The sequence below is a fragment of the Condylostylus longicornis genome, unplaced genomic scaffold (genome assembly GCF_029603195.1).
Source record: "Condylostylus longicornis isolate FDR11 unplaced genomic scaffold, ASM2960319v2 ptg000048l, whole genome shotgun sequence".
In the NCBI taxonomy this organism is placed as follows: Eukaryota; Metazoa; Arthropoda; class Insecta; order Diptera; family Dolichopodidae; genus Condylostylus; species Condylostylus longicornis.
In genome coordinates this window covers 15,421,948-15,438,898 of record NW_026578017.1, presented here as the reverse complement: position 1 = coordinate 15,438,898, position 16,951 = coordinate 15,421,948, and the positions used below count along the sequence as shown (strand labels likewise).

The 16,951-nt window shown below is 24.0% G+C and overlaps 2 protein-coding genes across 4 annotated transcripts in view; both read right to left on the bottom strand.

Annotated features, from left to right (window-relative positions):
* Positions 1-12,310, bottom strand: part of LOC129610851 (cyclic nucleotide-gated cation channel alpha-3) — a 197,730-nt gene extending 185,420 nt beyond the window's left edge. For all 3 annotated transcript variants that reach the window (XM_055523610.1, XM_055523612.1, XM_055523611.1), the window contains exon 1: positions 12,265-12,310. The gene's annotated coding sequence lies outside the window, so the exon portion shown is untranslated. The remainder of the gene's footprint in view (positions 1-12,264) is intronic.
* A 2,128-nt stretch (positions 12,311-14,438) lies between these two features.
* The window catches only part of LOC129610852 (uncharacterized), a 58,090-nt gene continuing 55,577 nt past the window's right edge, over positions 14,439-16,951 (bottom strand). Inside the window, exon 2 of the mRNA XM_055523615.1 lies at positions 14,439-14,834. Coding sequence (XP_055379590.1) covers positions 14,818-14,834 — 17 coding nt within the window. The 3' untranslated portion in view covers positions 14,439-14,817. The remainder of the gene's footprint in view (positions 14,835-16,951) is intronic.

Genomic DNA, 16,951 nt, shown 5'->3' with positions numbered 1-16,951 from the left:
TAGTTTTTAAGTCACAAATTTTAGAACGAAACTTTGATTTTCCTTAAATTTTTGAATGCAAGTCGAAACTTTTTTTATACGCTGCTTCATTTCTCAGGCGATTTGTGAAATAAAAAGCCAAATTTTACGAATAAAAATAAAAATAATTATAAAAATAAAAATAAAATTACGAATAAAAATAAAAATAATTTTTTACTTTTTTTCATATTCAAATAAGCTTTGAAAAAGTTCATTTGATATAATTTTCATAGAACCTTTTACAAAAAGTTTCACTTACGTCAAAAAGTAAATTTTTTGGTTGTTAAAATTAAAAAATCAAGTTTAAGTGATTGATATAAATCTGATCATAGCTTCATAAAAAAACGTACAGTTAAATAAATTACCTTGTTTTTGAATTTATAAAACAAAAAATTAAAAGTTTAGTTCCAGACTATAATTCAGCACAATTTAATTCTATAATTCAGCACAATAAGGTTACAAGAAACTGCTTTATGATGCACAATGTGCAATGTCTATTAAATTTTGTTCACAGTAATAAAATAGGTGAAAAGGGGGGGGGGGGGGGGGCGCACTTTTTAGGAACCGCTTAGGGCGACGAATACATCAGAACCGCGCCTGTTCATAGTATATATTAAAGATTTTTAACAAAATGGTGGGCCACATTACAGAAGTAATAGTAAATTTTAATAGGAAATTTTGAAAAGTATTTTTTATTAAATTTATAATGTTAAACTTTGAAATTATTATTCACACTTAATAGATGATTAAAAATTATTTAAAAATGATAATGTTAAATTGCAATTATAAGAAAAAAACAAATATTGTGGCAGTCAATTTAAAGTGTTACAACGATCCTAGTAATATGTTGGATAGTACGTTTGGAACAGCATGTAAATATTGAGGCCTCTCGACTTATATAGGAGAGAGTTTGGACAAAAAAACGAAGCAAAAGAAGTAACGAATGAGACCTCTCGAATTTGGCCATCCTTGTCTTTCGATGATTTCTAACTCCTGCATTAAACAAAAAAAAAATTTTTCATGTATCTTTCTATGGAATATTGGGCACAACGAATTATTCAAATGGTGAATATAACACAATTTTTTTGAAAATTAATAACAAATTAAATTTTTTTTAATTTATTGTTTCTTTTCTGCGATCATAAAACAATAATGTAAAATTTACATCATAAAGGGATGCATCGGTTAATTAAGCAATATATAAGCTTCATATATGCAAAGGACACACAAAAATATATGTACATATTTTTATATATGAAATACAGACTGCAACAAATTTTTAACTAAATAATACAATGGCCCCAACAACTTATGAGTTAATATTAATTTTATACACACATCTCATAAAATGTATTTGTGCCTCTAATCGAAACTATTCCCATTGTTATTATTTAATGAAGGGAGTAGTTTTCAGGTTTTAACTATTATAATAAATAATTATGTAATTAAATTTATCTCACTTTTTATTATTTAAATAGTAATTATACCTTAAATATTTTTTAGATGCGATCGTTACATGCAATCGTAGCTTACGAAACACACAATCGTAAGAACATAATTTAAATATTAAGTTTGCCTATCAGACTAATAGTTAAAAATGAGCAGAGCCAGCAAATTTTTCTTAACATTGCTATAATTATAATTTCTTCATACCTCTATAGTTCAGTTAGTAGAGCGTCCACCTAAAAAACGGTGGGTCATTGATTCGACTCCAGTTTGAGAAGAAAATATTTTTTAAATTTACTTCCTTTACTCGTTCCTTTGGTAACGTCATCTATCTGTTTTCCAGTTATATGAAGGAATTTCAATTATTTATTCTAATAGTCAAGTCTAGTTTTAAAATTTTTAGAAAAAATGTTTCGCATGCATATACATACATCTTCCGTGTGTTTTAATAATTAGGAATTCAACAAAATTTAATACACATTAAGAAAAATTCAACTTGCCGAAATTATTTCACAGAGATTTTCACAGACTCTTGTAACAAAAACGGCGATGCTATACAGAAACTACCAAGCATATTTTCTTCTATTTGAGATACGACAGAAATTTCTATTGTAGATTTTTTTTGCTTATAAAACATATAAAATAGTAAAAAGGATATTACAAAAAAAAAAACTAAAATGTGTCAAAAAATTTTCTAAATTTAATTTAAAATTTATTTTTTGTGGTTTTTTAATACATTTGAGCGCATAATACACATATTACATACCTACAAATCTACACGCGTACTTTTAAGAATAAAATTTTTATAAAAATATTTTAAAATTTATTTGAAAACATTTCCTTTTCAACCTTTTCAATCATTACACTTTTAATGACACTTTTAAAAATTTTTAAATTATAAAATTTATTTTAATTCAAAGAAAAACAAATTCTTATTACAAATTTAATGAAATCCCAAAAATTAATTTTAAAAAATTTTAAATAAATTTGTGGTTTAAAATTAAATAATGAAAATAATAAAGAAGTTCCACACCATTAATATTATTAAGAATTATTATTTGCTATTCAAAGTATTTGGAAATCCACTTACTTAAGGAAGAGTATGTTAATAACGCGTGCTCAAAGGAAATTTAATTTTATGAAAAACTGAAATGGTTTTCTGAAAATCTGGTAAATAGATCTTATAATTTACTTTTTTTAAGATGTATTTCAACAAAAACTGATGTAGAAATAATTTCCATTCTCCACCATGTATCAGCATCATTCCACATGGTGTCTGAATAATATGGATAACAATACCACATGGGCCGTGGGGTATGATCTCCATATTATTCAAATTTTATTTGCAATATTAATTACATGAATTTGAGTTTAATTTATCAAAATACGAAATTAAATTTAACCGCATAGAAAATAAAATTTAATTCATTCCAAATAGAGAAACGCATTTTAAATAATGAAAGATTTAAAATATTAAAAATTGCTCAAAAAACAAAACTCACATATAAAATTCTTCCAATCAGACTGGTGTACGGAAAGCTTACAAAATACGCAAATAAATATATGCTCCTTTTGGTTCTGGCTACGGTTATAATGGCTACTCAATAACATTCTTACCCATATTTCTTGAGCGATTTGATCATAAAATTTCATAATGCAAAATATTAATTGAAACACTTTCATTATTATTGCAAAAATATACTTTTTTTTTACTTTTTTTAAGCAAATTTGCTTTACATAATTTAAGATTTAATTTATAGAAAATAAAATTAAAATTGCATACTTCTTGGATGAGGAATTATGAGGAAACTTTTGAAAAGCTAGGTTGAATTTTGAATTGAACTAAGTTGAATTTTTGTTTAGGGCCAATTAAAATAACATATTTTGGAAAATTCTATTTTCTAAGAGAAAGTCATCTTTCGGTACTTTTTTTACTTTTATACAAAACTTTTAAAGCCTCTTTCGAAATAATAAATTCAAGAGTGAAAATTTTATGCTTTAAAAGAGCACGTTTCTCACACATGTTAATTTATTTGTAAAATGTAAGCTGTAAACAGATGCATGGAAATATGAACAGGGTAATAAACGAATGAAACTGTGTATAAGTGCTGTATAACAAAATTTGCAAAAGATATTCTTCATTTAAAATATTCGTAATTTAAATAATTGTCTATCAGAAATCTTTAATAATATGTGAAACAAAAATTTTGCATTCGAAATTTTAAACTTACTTTAAGTTTTCTAAATAAAATTTAATTTATTTAAGAATGCACAATAATTTTTCAAAATGCATTATCGTCCAATAGAAAATTTCCTTATTATATAAATAAACTCTTTTATTTTTTTTAAATATTTTAAAAGTAAAGCAAAAAATAATTTTATTCAGGATCACTGCAGTAAAATGTCCTTTTTATGTCAAATAAATTTAAATCCAATAAATTCCCTTTTACATTTTTTTTTACTATTTTCCATATTAACTATTTGATATGATGCAAATAAGTTCTTAATCTTTTTAATATTGCATCCTTACAATTTATTATCATTAAATAAATCTGATGTTGTTGATTATGATAATGATGATGATATTCTTTTTTCTAAATAAACTTTTAAATAAAAAACAAAATCAAAATGTCGTTTCATATTATTATAAAAATAATCCTTTATTACTGACCGCATTACATACAATATACAGATGGTTTTGTGATTTCATAAAATTTCGAATTTAAAGGAAATGACGTATAACCTGCATTTCTTCTTATCATAGAAGCACAAACAAACTACATACTTTTAATAAAATATTTGTCTGCCGGTCTTCTAGTTTATGCACTTTTAATGTCCAAAAAAATTAGTGTCTAAAATGATTTTGTTGATGCTAGAAATGGATCAGCATTTTGTTTACTAGATCACAGTAGCTGTACGTTCCCTAAAGTGTGGAATTCATGATGCATAATTTAAGCTAATAATCAACAAAGTTAAATCGATAAACCTATATGATTTAGAAGCTCGACTTGTAATCGATTGTAGTACAGACAAATTTAATAATTTTTAGTAACATTTCTGCTACACTAACCTATAATATTGAATTTTGCAATTTTCGACTTTCTCAGAAAGTTATTTAATATAATATTATGCATTCCTAGTGTCATTACAATCACATTTTGTGCTGATATTTTTACAGAACAATAAATAAATGATTACTACCTATATTTCCTTTATGATTAGAATTATGAGTGTGTAAAAAAATTCTGAATAAATTTTCCAATATTAGTTATAATTTTACGGTTTTACATGTATAATTATAATTGAGTATTATATTGTATGAACGCAAAGTAATATTATGGTAGAATAAACAGGGTGAATAACTATATTTACGGAACTACAAAAGTACAAAATTTTGTACTAATTAAAAACTATTCAAAATACATTGTTTATCAGTAAAAAGAAATGTAAAAACGAAATTGAAATAAAATTTCTAAATTTTCCACATTCATTGCAATTGAATAATTTTTTTTTTTCCTTCTTTACTTCTAGGAGGAGTATAGGGCTAGTGCATGATATCTATCATGCCCTAGTTTCTTATAGTCATAGAGAGTTAGCTAGGTAGGTGACTAGCCTGCCGTAGTTTTATTTATATTAATTATTTGAGGTTATTAATATTTACTGTTTATTTTTCTTAGTTTTTAGTATCGAATATTATGAATATTTGAAAATTACTTGTTTTTTAATATTTATTAGTATTGCATATTAAGTTATATAATATTGAATATAATTTTTTATAGTGACCTGACCGGGGTTTGAACCCGAGACCCTTCGGTTAAAGGGCCGGTGCCATAACCACTGCACCAATGATCAGATTGAATAATAACTCTTATCAATTAACTTGCACCCTAAAGTAGGCAATTTTTTTAGCTTTATATTTAAAATTTATTCAAGAATTTGGATAATAGGCACAGTTATTTTAAATAGATGAATTTTAAGAATTACCCTAAAATATTAAGATTTGGAATTTTATAATCAAATTACAAAAAAATTTAAATATAAATTTCAACACATTGAAATTAACTAGAGTTATTTTGTTTAATCCTATTGCAGTTGAATACAATTTCAATTAAATTTCAAAAAGTTTAAAATCTTATTTTCAAATTATTAAAAGTAGAGACCATGTAACCTCACATTTTGAAAATGCATAAATATTAAAACTTTTTATTTCACTTTCGTAAACTATGAATTTAAGTTAGAAAAATGACAATTTCTATTTTCATTTAACATAATGTCATTCTATCGTTTTATTGAATACGACAACCAGAACAAAATTATATGGAATGAAAACATGAGAAATTTAAATATGAAAATTCAATGTGAATGAATTTCGGTAGCAAATTATATACTAGATTCTTATTTACATATTTTACACTAAAAAAACTAGTCACTATTTTGGTAGCTAAAAAACATAACGACAAATTGAAAGTTTAGTTGCCAAAGTTTTAAATTAAATTGTAATTTTATTAAAAATTTAGCAACTTATTATCTAAAATTGCTAAAAATAAATTACAAAATTACCAATATTTCTACTCAATATTGAAATATTGAATACATATTTATCCTTCTGATTTATGGCATAAAAAATATAGCCAGATTTTATGACTACAATAATTGACCCAGTGAGATTTTTCTTGTGAACATGACAAACAAAACATTTATTAAATTACTGCGTAACATTAAAAATTTAGCTAAGTATTATGACTATTTCTGAAATAGAACATAGATTCACTTACAACTTTCACTGTAATGTTTTTTGTACTGTATTAAAACATTGCTGGAATACCTAAAATATATGCCGACAATTTAGTCACTTTATATAGTTATATTTTTCTATATTTATATAAAATATGGAAAGAGAATACTTAAGTGAAGTTACACAGTCCATGCTGAAATAAATTATGATTGCGAATACAATAAAATTTTATGCTTCTAAGTAACGATAACGGCTTGTTTTTTTTTTGCAGTATAAGACAAAAAAATAGCAACTAATGTTAAGAATACTGTTGTATATAAACAAGGCAAAAAACCTTATTTTCCCAACTATCCCGATTTTTACCAGTTTTAATCACTAGGAGCATGCACAACTATTTCACATGTAGTAATATTTTTTTTTTTTTTGAGTGTGTATTATAAAGCCTGATTGAGTAAATTAATGTCATTTCAAAAATTATTTTTTTTTTTTATTTTTAAGTTTTATTGAAAATGGCATTATTTCTTTTATGGAATAGATTACACTATCGTGCAAGATAAAAAAATAAACCGTCAGTGCTTGTATTACGCGTATCATGATATCGTAACCACAGTGAAATTGGTAGGAAGCAAGTATTGAAATGAAGTTCTTCATTAAACTTGCTATTACAAAACGTATACAAATTCGTATATTCTAAAAAAAAATTTCAATATTGATTTTAAAAATTGTTTTGAATTTCCATATATTTTTCAAAATTACCCATGCAGCACGTAAAATAACCACAGTGCGCTTTTATTTATTATAAATATGAACAGTGAAGTAAAATTTTTTCTCCTATAACAATCATTTAAAAAATAAGATTTAAATTTTTTAATAGTTTTGTGATTATTTTCGATTATTGAACGATTATTCAAAAATTCGAAATAAAAAAAGAAACGAAACAGAAATCGAATTAAATGTTTGGATTTGGTTTTCTTTCTTCTCTTAATTCAAATGTAAATTTTTCAAATTTTCCTTATACTCCTCTTTATTATGAAGGTTCTTCTTTTTGAACACAAGTATACAAACAAGCATAAAGGATACATTTAAAATTTCGAGAAAAAAAAAAATAAATAAATGTTTAATGTAACCAACCATTCAAAATACGGACCTTAAACACTCACTCAAGTGTATCAATTACAGTATACATTTTCTGATAGAACTAAAAATAAAGGATATAAAAAATTTAGATAAGAAATGAAATATCTACAAAATTTGAACCTTTAAAATTTTTGGGTTTTTTTTTTTTTTTTTTTGCACGTTTATCCATATTGATTTCGTTCCTTCGATGTTATAGTCATATAATACAAAAGATCTGTATATAGGATCTGAATTGAAATTCTAAAGAAATACAGAAAAAAAAAAACCAAACGCAAATCTTTTCAATTCTTGAATATTGTGTGGCAATACAATACTCTCGAACCGAAAGGTTTTTAAATATTAACGATATAGTGAAGCATATAGTGACTGTTGAATACCAATGTGAAACTAACTTACACATTGAAACAGAAGGATATAAATATATTAATTGACTGGAATAAATTTAATATTGAAAAAAAAAACAAGAAGAATTCATTTTATATTCAATGATTCATTGATTAATTCATTCATTCATTCATTTACGAGCTTTAAACCTACATGCATGCCTAACATATTTAAATAAATTTTTATATTTATTTATTTCTTTATCATTGAAATTTGAATTTAATTCAAAGGTCATACAAATTTAGGTCTCGTTTAAATTTTTATACATGTAGCTAGATAAAAGTATTAAATTCTTTTTTAAAATTTCTAAAAATTCAAATTTTTTAAAATTTTATTATATGTATAAAAGTAATAATTGTCATTATTTTTGAATATTTTTTTTTTTTGTAGTTGAATTTGTAAATTCTCTATACAATAAAATAATATTTTAATTAATAACCCGAACTAAAAAAGTGTTTGTGAATTTGAAACAATTTATGTTACGAGACGCCTACTTGCTATGCAATGCAATATCAATCAAAAAATTTACTATAAGTTATATTCTCTGTTGACCTAGTCGCCGATATTTCACCTAGTGAAATAGTCTTGCACATGGTTATCGTCTGTCTGGATATTTTCTTGAATTCAAATTACCATTGCAGAGTACTTAAATCAAATGCATACTCGTATCTAATAGCTCCTGATATGTAAAAATATTCATAATTTAAAAAATTGTCTTTATGCTTTCAAAGGTAAGTAATGCCTGTTAATTATATGCAAAATTTTTTCACTCTTGCAACAAACATGTAACAGTTTATCTTTAGCTTATGTAATTTTTACTTAGACTAAAATACCGATTTTCCCTGGAAACCATCCTATTTCCAACCGAATTATCTCGCAAACAAAAAAAATTGAATAGGGTAAATTTTTTTAATAATTGTTCATTTTGTGAAAAATTTATTTCCTCAATAAGTTTTTAAGTTATTCTTCAAATGGCATATTATTTTTAAGTCGTCTCACTTTTTTCTCGATACCAAAAATTTTCAACTGCAATTTTGGAGGTTAAATATTCATTTGCGCCCAAATCTCCTCAAGAATGATATTTTTCATAAAACTGTCCTACCATTTGTGCTTCCAAATTCTACTTCTTTTTATCTGACTACTGTGTTTTTTATTAAAAGGCGCCCCATCATCAAAAAACCTGCTGATGGATAATTTGGGCACAGCAGCTTTAATATTTTATAAAATTGAATTATTTTTGAAGTAGCATTTCATCTTTGTCATAAAATTTCAAAAGAAAATCTACTAATTTTTTTTAAAAATGATGACCCAATTGCAAGAATCATTTGTGCTAAATTTTACCATTATTAGAGGCCTATGTAAAATAAGAAGTGTTATATTAATAAAAGTGATTGGTTTTTGTAAAATTATCAAATCCTATTTGAGGCTTAAATTAAAATCAAAACTTTTCATAAAAATTCTTTTCTAAATTAATGCGGAAAAGTTTTAGAACAGGATCTAAAATTTTTTATTTAAGGATATTGCGTACTTAAGAAAAAAATAAATTGTCATTTATTTGAAATGTAATACTTTAGAAGATTTATTAACATTATTTAGGCTCATTAGCGTTTCCTTAGAATTTAATTTATTGATTTTTTTTTTGTAATTTTATAGAATTTGAATATCGTGTTTTGCCTAATTCACATTTCTTTGCTATATAATTGAGCAAGAACCAGAAAAACAAACATCTTATATTTTTTTTTTTCTTTATTTTACGCAAATTTTCATTAAATTTTTATAATTTAAATCATAATGACACGATAAAATTACCCAGAATTACAGTTTAGTCTAAAATTATTAATTATTTGTAATATTATAAAATATTAATTCAATTTATCAAATTTTTTGATAATTCGACTAAAGATTTTTTCCTGTTTGATTCAAATATCTAAAAACAAGGACCTATATTCAAAATATTCAAATTTTTAAATTTTGATTTTCAGCTACTTTAATTATTTGTAAGAACTAAGAATAATATGAAAAGAATTAATAAATGATTAATGGTCTATAATTATTTATTAAATATGAAATTTTAATTTTTTCAAATTGGCTGATTTTTATTTGAATACGAGTATAATAATTTTGTTATGGTAATCTTGCAAATTTTTTAACATAATAGATGTACAATCCTTGTAACCTGGATTTTGCACAATTCAGAGTGTAATGATCTAATGCAAAATACGTAATGGAGAAAATAAAATCAGTATATTTTCATAGTTTTATGATCTAGACGGAATAAAGAAATCCACATATACAAACACCTCACGACATCAGGAATTTGATGAAAAAATCTAGAAACTAGAAATCTAATGAATTAAGCTTGAATAGTTGGTTTTTTTCAATGAATTTATACAAGATTTTGAACATTATCAAAAAAAATTTTATTAAATTTAAACAATGTGAAATTTAATAGACAATAAAATAAATAAATCTTATGTTGCTTTTTGCACATGATTTTTTCTAACTTCTCAATATTTTGATAAATTTTCATAATGAAGAATAAAAGAAAGATAACAGACACCTAGAAATTATTAATATTTGATTAATTGCAAAATTTGAATCTGTGAAATTTTTGTACCATTAATAAAATTATAATCAATCGCTTTGTTTAAATAAATCTGAACAATAAAACAACATGAATAAAAATGAATAAATACAATAAAAATTATAACGCAAGAAAAAATGGTAATTATTAACGATTTTAGAAAAGAATTAAAATTTAAATTCGGTCCGGAAGTTGTAATATTTATCACTTTTACTAGTATTAAGGAGAGTAATGAAATGTGATTTTGTCGAACTAAATTGCATTTGTCGAACATTGTTTCTTGCAATATTATAAATTTGTGAAAAGAGGAAACATTTTCCTTAATTATCAATGAATTAATAAGCCAGAAAATTTTTTAACGAATAAAATAAAAATTTTCGAATTCAACTTCCCGTTCAATTGACACTATTTTCAGCTGTAATGCTGGCAACAAATAAAATAGAGTCGATTTTGCTAAAAATTTATGGACGCCATATATGCAACTGCAAAATAATTTGAGGGAAATTGCGAATAATAACGTAGACAAACCATTAAATAAAATACTAAAACTTTCCTTATACAATTTCTGAATTTTTTTCACCTCTTCAAATAATTTATGTAAATTTTTTCAAGTTATTGAACCATTTGAAAAAACTCAAACAATTAGCCAGTATCATTCTTACGATATTACCTCTACATGACACCAAAAATAAGAATTATTGATTTCCAATTAAATTAATGAGCAAGGTTACAAAAAAGCTTGATCTAATATTTTAATGCTCAATAGTATATGGAGCTAATTTCTGAGATGGAACTCATTTTCAACAAAATCACCTACAATGTTGAAATTAATTTAAGAATAGTTTATTATCCTCATTAATATTTATTAGTAATAGAATGTTGTTAATTAAATCCTATCCAAGAATATAATTTGAAATATAATAATATTTTCCAACAAATATTAACAATTCTCATAAAAGTAATGAATTATTTAAAATATTAATCACACATCTATGATTGTTTTCCAAAATAATTAATTATAAATTAGAATCAAATGAGTAGAAATTCTAATAATAAAGGATTGATAGTTATTTCTATTGCAGTTTATATTTTATGAATCGAATTATTATAAATATGTGATGGCTTCAAAAAATGTACTATATGTTACCATAGATGTAAGTTGAAATATAATGTTATTTATTTATATACACAATAATATTATTTACTAATTTATTTTATATTGCAAATTGTAAGGAATTTTTCTTTATTTATCATAAAGTCATAATATTACAGCTATCTATTTTTGATTATATTTTATAAATTTATATCTGTTGTCAACAGAATTGGAAAACTCTTTGAAAAATTAGATGTCAAACATTCATTTTTTGAACAAAAACCAAATATATATTTACGTATAGTAAAAATATGACCTTAGTAAAACGGTTTGGATCCTGACGATATCTTAGAGGCACGTTGCCTAAATAACGACTTTTCTGAGATTGCCTTTAAAAGCAGGGCTGCCGGAAAATGGACAAGAAGAAGACCATTTTTCAATCTTCGCGAGTGTCTTGCAATAGGCGGGGCCAGATTGATCACGCAGGGCAAAACATGTGACGGGACAGGACAAATAAATAAAAAATTAGTAGAGAACCGGGTTGCTTGAATTGTGGCTGGGTATTCACGAGGTAGTGGTAGTAAAATGACACATTTATGTTAATTGGAAAGCGATATACCCACTGAACAATTCAACCAGCCAAACAAATAGAAATAAATTTATTAGAAATATAGAATTTAATCAAAAAAGACAATGAAGGCAATGTATTTGATTATTTACTGATCACATTAACATTATAATAAACACAATATATGTACATTATAAATTCAAGCCCTCAACAAATGCAAAATCTGAATTATTGCTTCAAAATAAAATATTCAATTCATTATTATAATATTTTTAACGAAATTTATGAGAATTACTTACCGAACTCATATTAAGAGGATAAAAATTCGATCTTTGACACTAACCTGTAAGAAAAGAGCAAATAAATTAAAATTAATTTTGAGTTTTAGTTGTTATAGGAATTATTTACTGCTAATAATTTGAAAAATAAATTAAAAATTTATTAAATATTTGAAAAATATATTAAAATTTTTACGAATTCGAAGTAAATGAGATTTTCAAGTTTATATAACAAAAATTAAAGCATTTTTTTTCCATATTTCTTCATTCGCATTCAATAAAAAGTAAAAATTTTTTGCATTTCTATCAAAGAACCCCCTTATGATTATTATATTTTTTATATTTTAATGAAAAATAAAGAGTTTTTTACATTTTTTACGAAGTGAAGAGTTTTTTACGTTTTTTACGAAAAAAAATTGTTTACACATTTTGTATAACTAAACAACGAAGAATAAAGTTCGGACGTAAGTATATTATGACTACTGCATTTATATGTAGCATTTGAAGTACAAATTAATTTTCGGAGATATAAGTGTTGTTTACCATTTACCATTCTGCAAAAACAAAAAAAAATTAAATTTAATTGTCTCACAAAATAAAAAAAGAATTTTTTTTCAAAAATTTTTTGGAAAAATTCTAAAACCTAATAAGAAGTTAGGATTTGCTTTGATAATTCTAGTCTAAAAACTGAAATTCTGTAAAAGAAAAAATTTTATTTATTTTATATGCAAAATATTTCGTTTATTCACAATACTGTAAAATGTTCATTGCACTGGCGCCTGATGATGTCCTTTTTAGGTTCACTTTATGCTTCTTATTCCTAATCAGAATTAGATTAAAAAAATATTTTTGGAATTAATAATTAAAATAAGTAAAAAACTTTGTTAATGTTTTTGAATTATCCCTTAGTTATTTTAATAATAATTGTTATGTTTTTAAAAGAATTATTCTTGTAATAAATCTTACAATAGCTTACCAAAATCACAATGAAATTTGATTTGAAATTTTATTTTGTTACACACTAACCTGCAAGGAAAGAGAATAAAATTAATTTTGTTATAAATTATAAATTAAATAATTGTTAATTTTGTATGTGTACAAAATTTATTAAAAAATTTTATCATTATTTTCCATATTAAAAATATTTTGTTTTCTTACAACTTTTACAGAACAACCCAGACGTTGTTGCAAATAATAAATTGCTTATCAGATAAAGGTTTCGCTTTTCTTGAATTATTTTTAAAAAAATTTCAAACTTATCGTATTCATAATTGTTAGTTAAGACAAATAGTTTGATAATAGCAATCTGCAAGGAAAAATAAATATTAAAGATCATTAAAATTAAAACTTGTTCGGTAATTCGGTAAATTATCTCTGTGACAAGTTTATTACAAATTTGGAAAAGAAAATTCGCAGGATTCTTATTATAAATTGAACGATCCTTGAACACATTTTCAAATTTTTTATTAATTTTTCCAATACTGAAACCAAGTTAATTTCTTGCCTTGAAAATTAAATAAAAACCATTTTATTATTGAATTTAGCACGCAAAGTATAATTTTTCGAGCTATTTAATTTTTTTCTAAATATCTTTCAAATACGCTATCATTGGCTTCCTCAGGACCTGGCTCTTATTTTCAGTCGCGCTAGTAATTCCCAAATATATCAACATTTTCGCAAAATTGTGTTAATTTTTTCTTTGTTTTATTATTGTCGCAGAAAACTGCAAAAATAAAAAAAGTAACATTATTAAGTTTATTTAAGTAAATTTCAATTATTTCCGAAAATTCTAAGGTGATCTGTTTTTATGGGCAATAAAGTTGAACAAATATTGTTAATCGGTTTTTATTGTAGCGAGGAATTTATTAAATCTCCATGTGGTTCACAAAATATTTAAGAAAATTTTAAAAATTGTTGAAGATTTCGAGTTTCATTAGTGATCTGCAAGAAAAAAAAGAATCGAAATAATATTAGGATTTTTAAGGAGAAAAAACTTGAAGTAATAAAGCATAAACTAAAAATATTATTTTAACCGTTTTTTAATTTAATTAATCAGTTTTTTAATTTTTTTATGGAAACTTTCCAGAAGGCAATTAATTTTAACAAAATTTTAAATAGAAATTCAAAAAACATTAAATCAAGTTGTTCTTTCGGAAAAGTTAAAGAATAAATCGTACGTTTCCACTAAAAGTTAAATATTCTAAAAATTTTTAAAATGAAGAAAAACTTTTCCAAAAAAAAATTTTGATTTAACTAATTAATCAAATAATCCACTTTTTCGTGATGAAAGGCGCGGGATCAGTTGAAGTAACAAAAAAATTTTTTTTTCTTAAAGTTAATTTTAAACTCCTTGATGTTGTTAATAGGTCTTACAACCTCACAAACAATTGAATCTTTTGCGAAACCGATGATTTTTGAGTCAACCTTTCTCTAAACCATTTGGGTATCCTCTTATTTACTGCCCCGTCTCCTTAAATTTAATATGAATTAAAAATTGATCTGTTGCTGATCCATGTGTCAAACGTTTCGTACTTTCCACATTAATACAATCTGAATGAATTCATTTTAAGATTTTTATTTACAACAGCAATCTGCAAGAAAAAAGAGAGAAAGTCAAATTAATATGATAAATTTTCCTCAAAATAAATTATAGATACATAGAGTAATTAACAATTTATTAAAAAAATTTATTTTATTAAATAATTAATTTTAAATATGATCGAAATTCTTTGTAAATAATTCAAGCAGTTGCTGAATATAAAAAGCATTCGCTGAATTCAAGGATTCGAAATATTTTATCAATTTTTACAATAAAATTTGGGCTTTTTGGTTTTTAAGAAAAAATTTATCAGAATTTTCAGAAGTGATTGAAACCGAACCACTGACTGAATCCCGTATGGTATAAGCTACTCAGTATAGCTCATACAGATAAAAGCTACTAACAGCTCTTGATTTTTCTTGTTAAGCTAACGATGTCCTTTTAAGATCATATTTCGTTATTTCAGTACTATTACCCGAAAGTTACAGAATAAATTTTAAAATATCATTAAATTTTTTTTTGTTAGTGCAGGTAATCTAAAAGACAATTTTAGTAAATAAAATTAATATTTTTTTTTATTTTTATTATTTTTATGATTTTCAGTTTTTGTCGAATCCATTGATTTTGCTTCTTTCTATAGTTTTTTGTAGATTTTTTTAAATCTTCATCTATGTGCTATTTGAATGTGCTATATGAATCTATGTCTATTTCTGAAAAAAATATTTGTGTACTCAATTAAATTAATAAATTAATATTTAAACTTCAATTTCTTACACCAACCTGAAAGCAAAAAAAAAAAAGAGGAAAAAATGAAATTATTTTTTAAATACGGGACACAAAGCATCTAAATCTCCAGGACACAAAGCATCTAAAAAATTAGGAATATAAATTTTCATTCACTTCCCTCTTCGCTAACATTTATCATGTAGCAAAAACCAAGATTTTAAAATTTAATAAAATTGAACAAGTCAAAATCTTAAATACTCACCTCGGTTTAAGAATAATGACAATATTGGATTAACATTAGAATATATTTTAATAAAAATCGTAAAATAATTGTTAAGGTTATAAAATTTAAATTGTAAAGACATACTTACCTTTATCTTGTTCAGTAATGTTGAAATTTCCTTCTTTTATTAATAAGCCCGTCAAAACTATTAACATCTTCCATGAGAAATTTTAATATTAAAGATTCTTATAAATTTTTAGAAATATCCTTTTCGCTTGGTAACCAAACCACTTCGTATAAATCTTTTGTTATATTTATTACACAAAATTTAATTTAACTAAAATTTTTAATTTTTATAAACTCAGTATATTATAAATTTAAATCTCATGTTCTCGTTTTAAGTGAAATAACTAGAAAAAGAACAATTCATTCACGAGCTATTAATTCTAAGCAATTCTACCTAATTCTACCATATTTGTTTAAAAAAACTTATTTTTGTTTTTGTTTACAATATTCGCGAAAAGACTTTTAAATTTAGATTTATTCACGAATAATGTTGCATGCATACTTCCATGCCGCATTTTGCAAAACCATAGAAACCATAATTTTATGGAAAAAACTCAAAATTTATCACAATTTCAATAAATTCAATTCCAGTTTTGGACGTGTGATAAGTTAAAATTGTAATTTGAAGAAAACTACCGGAAAAATTAATAATAGCACGAAGATAAAGAACTAGAACATGATATCAATTACATTTTCATTTAATATCACTTTATCGATAAGGCAAGTCAAGGACTTCCTATAAAATCCTTAAAAATATCCTTATTATTTAATCAATTATATTATTCCAAAAATACACCATTTTCAAATAGCATTTCTGTTAATGTTTAACTTTGAATTTTTTTAATTTTTCACTTTTTAAAATCAATTTTCATTTATATAATATTATCACAATAACTTTCAATATGGATAATTAAACTGGAAGCAACTTTTCTTAACTAAAAAATGTCCACAAAAATTAATTTAAAATTCAATTTTAAATAAAAACAAATACAACATATATAGAAATTGGAAATCAATTATGATTTCAAATCATATTTCACTTAATTCACACATTCAAACACAATATTGTACTTCTGAGGATAATATGAACTTATCCATTCGGATAAAATTATGCAATATCAAAAAATTTTCTTTTAGGACAAGGAATAGAAGCT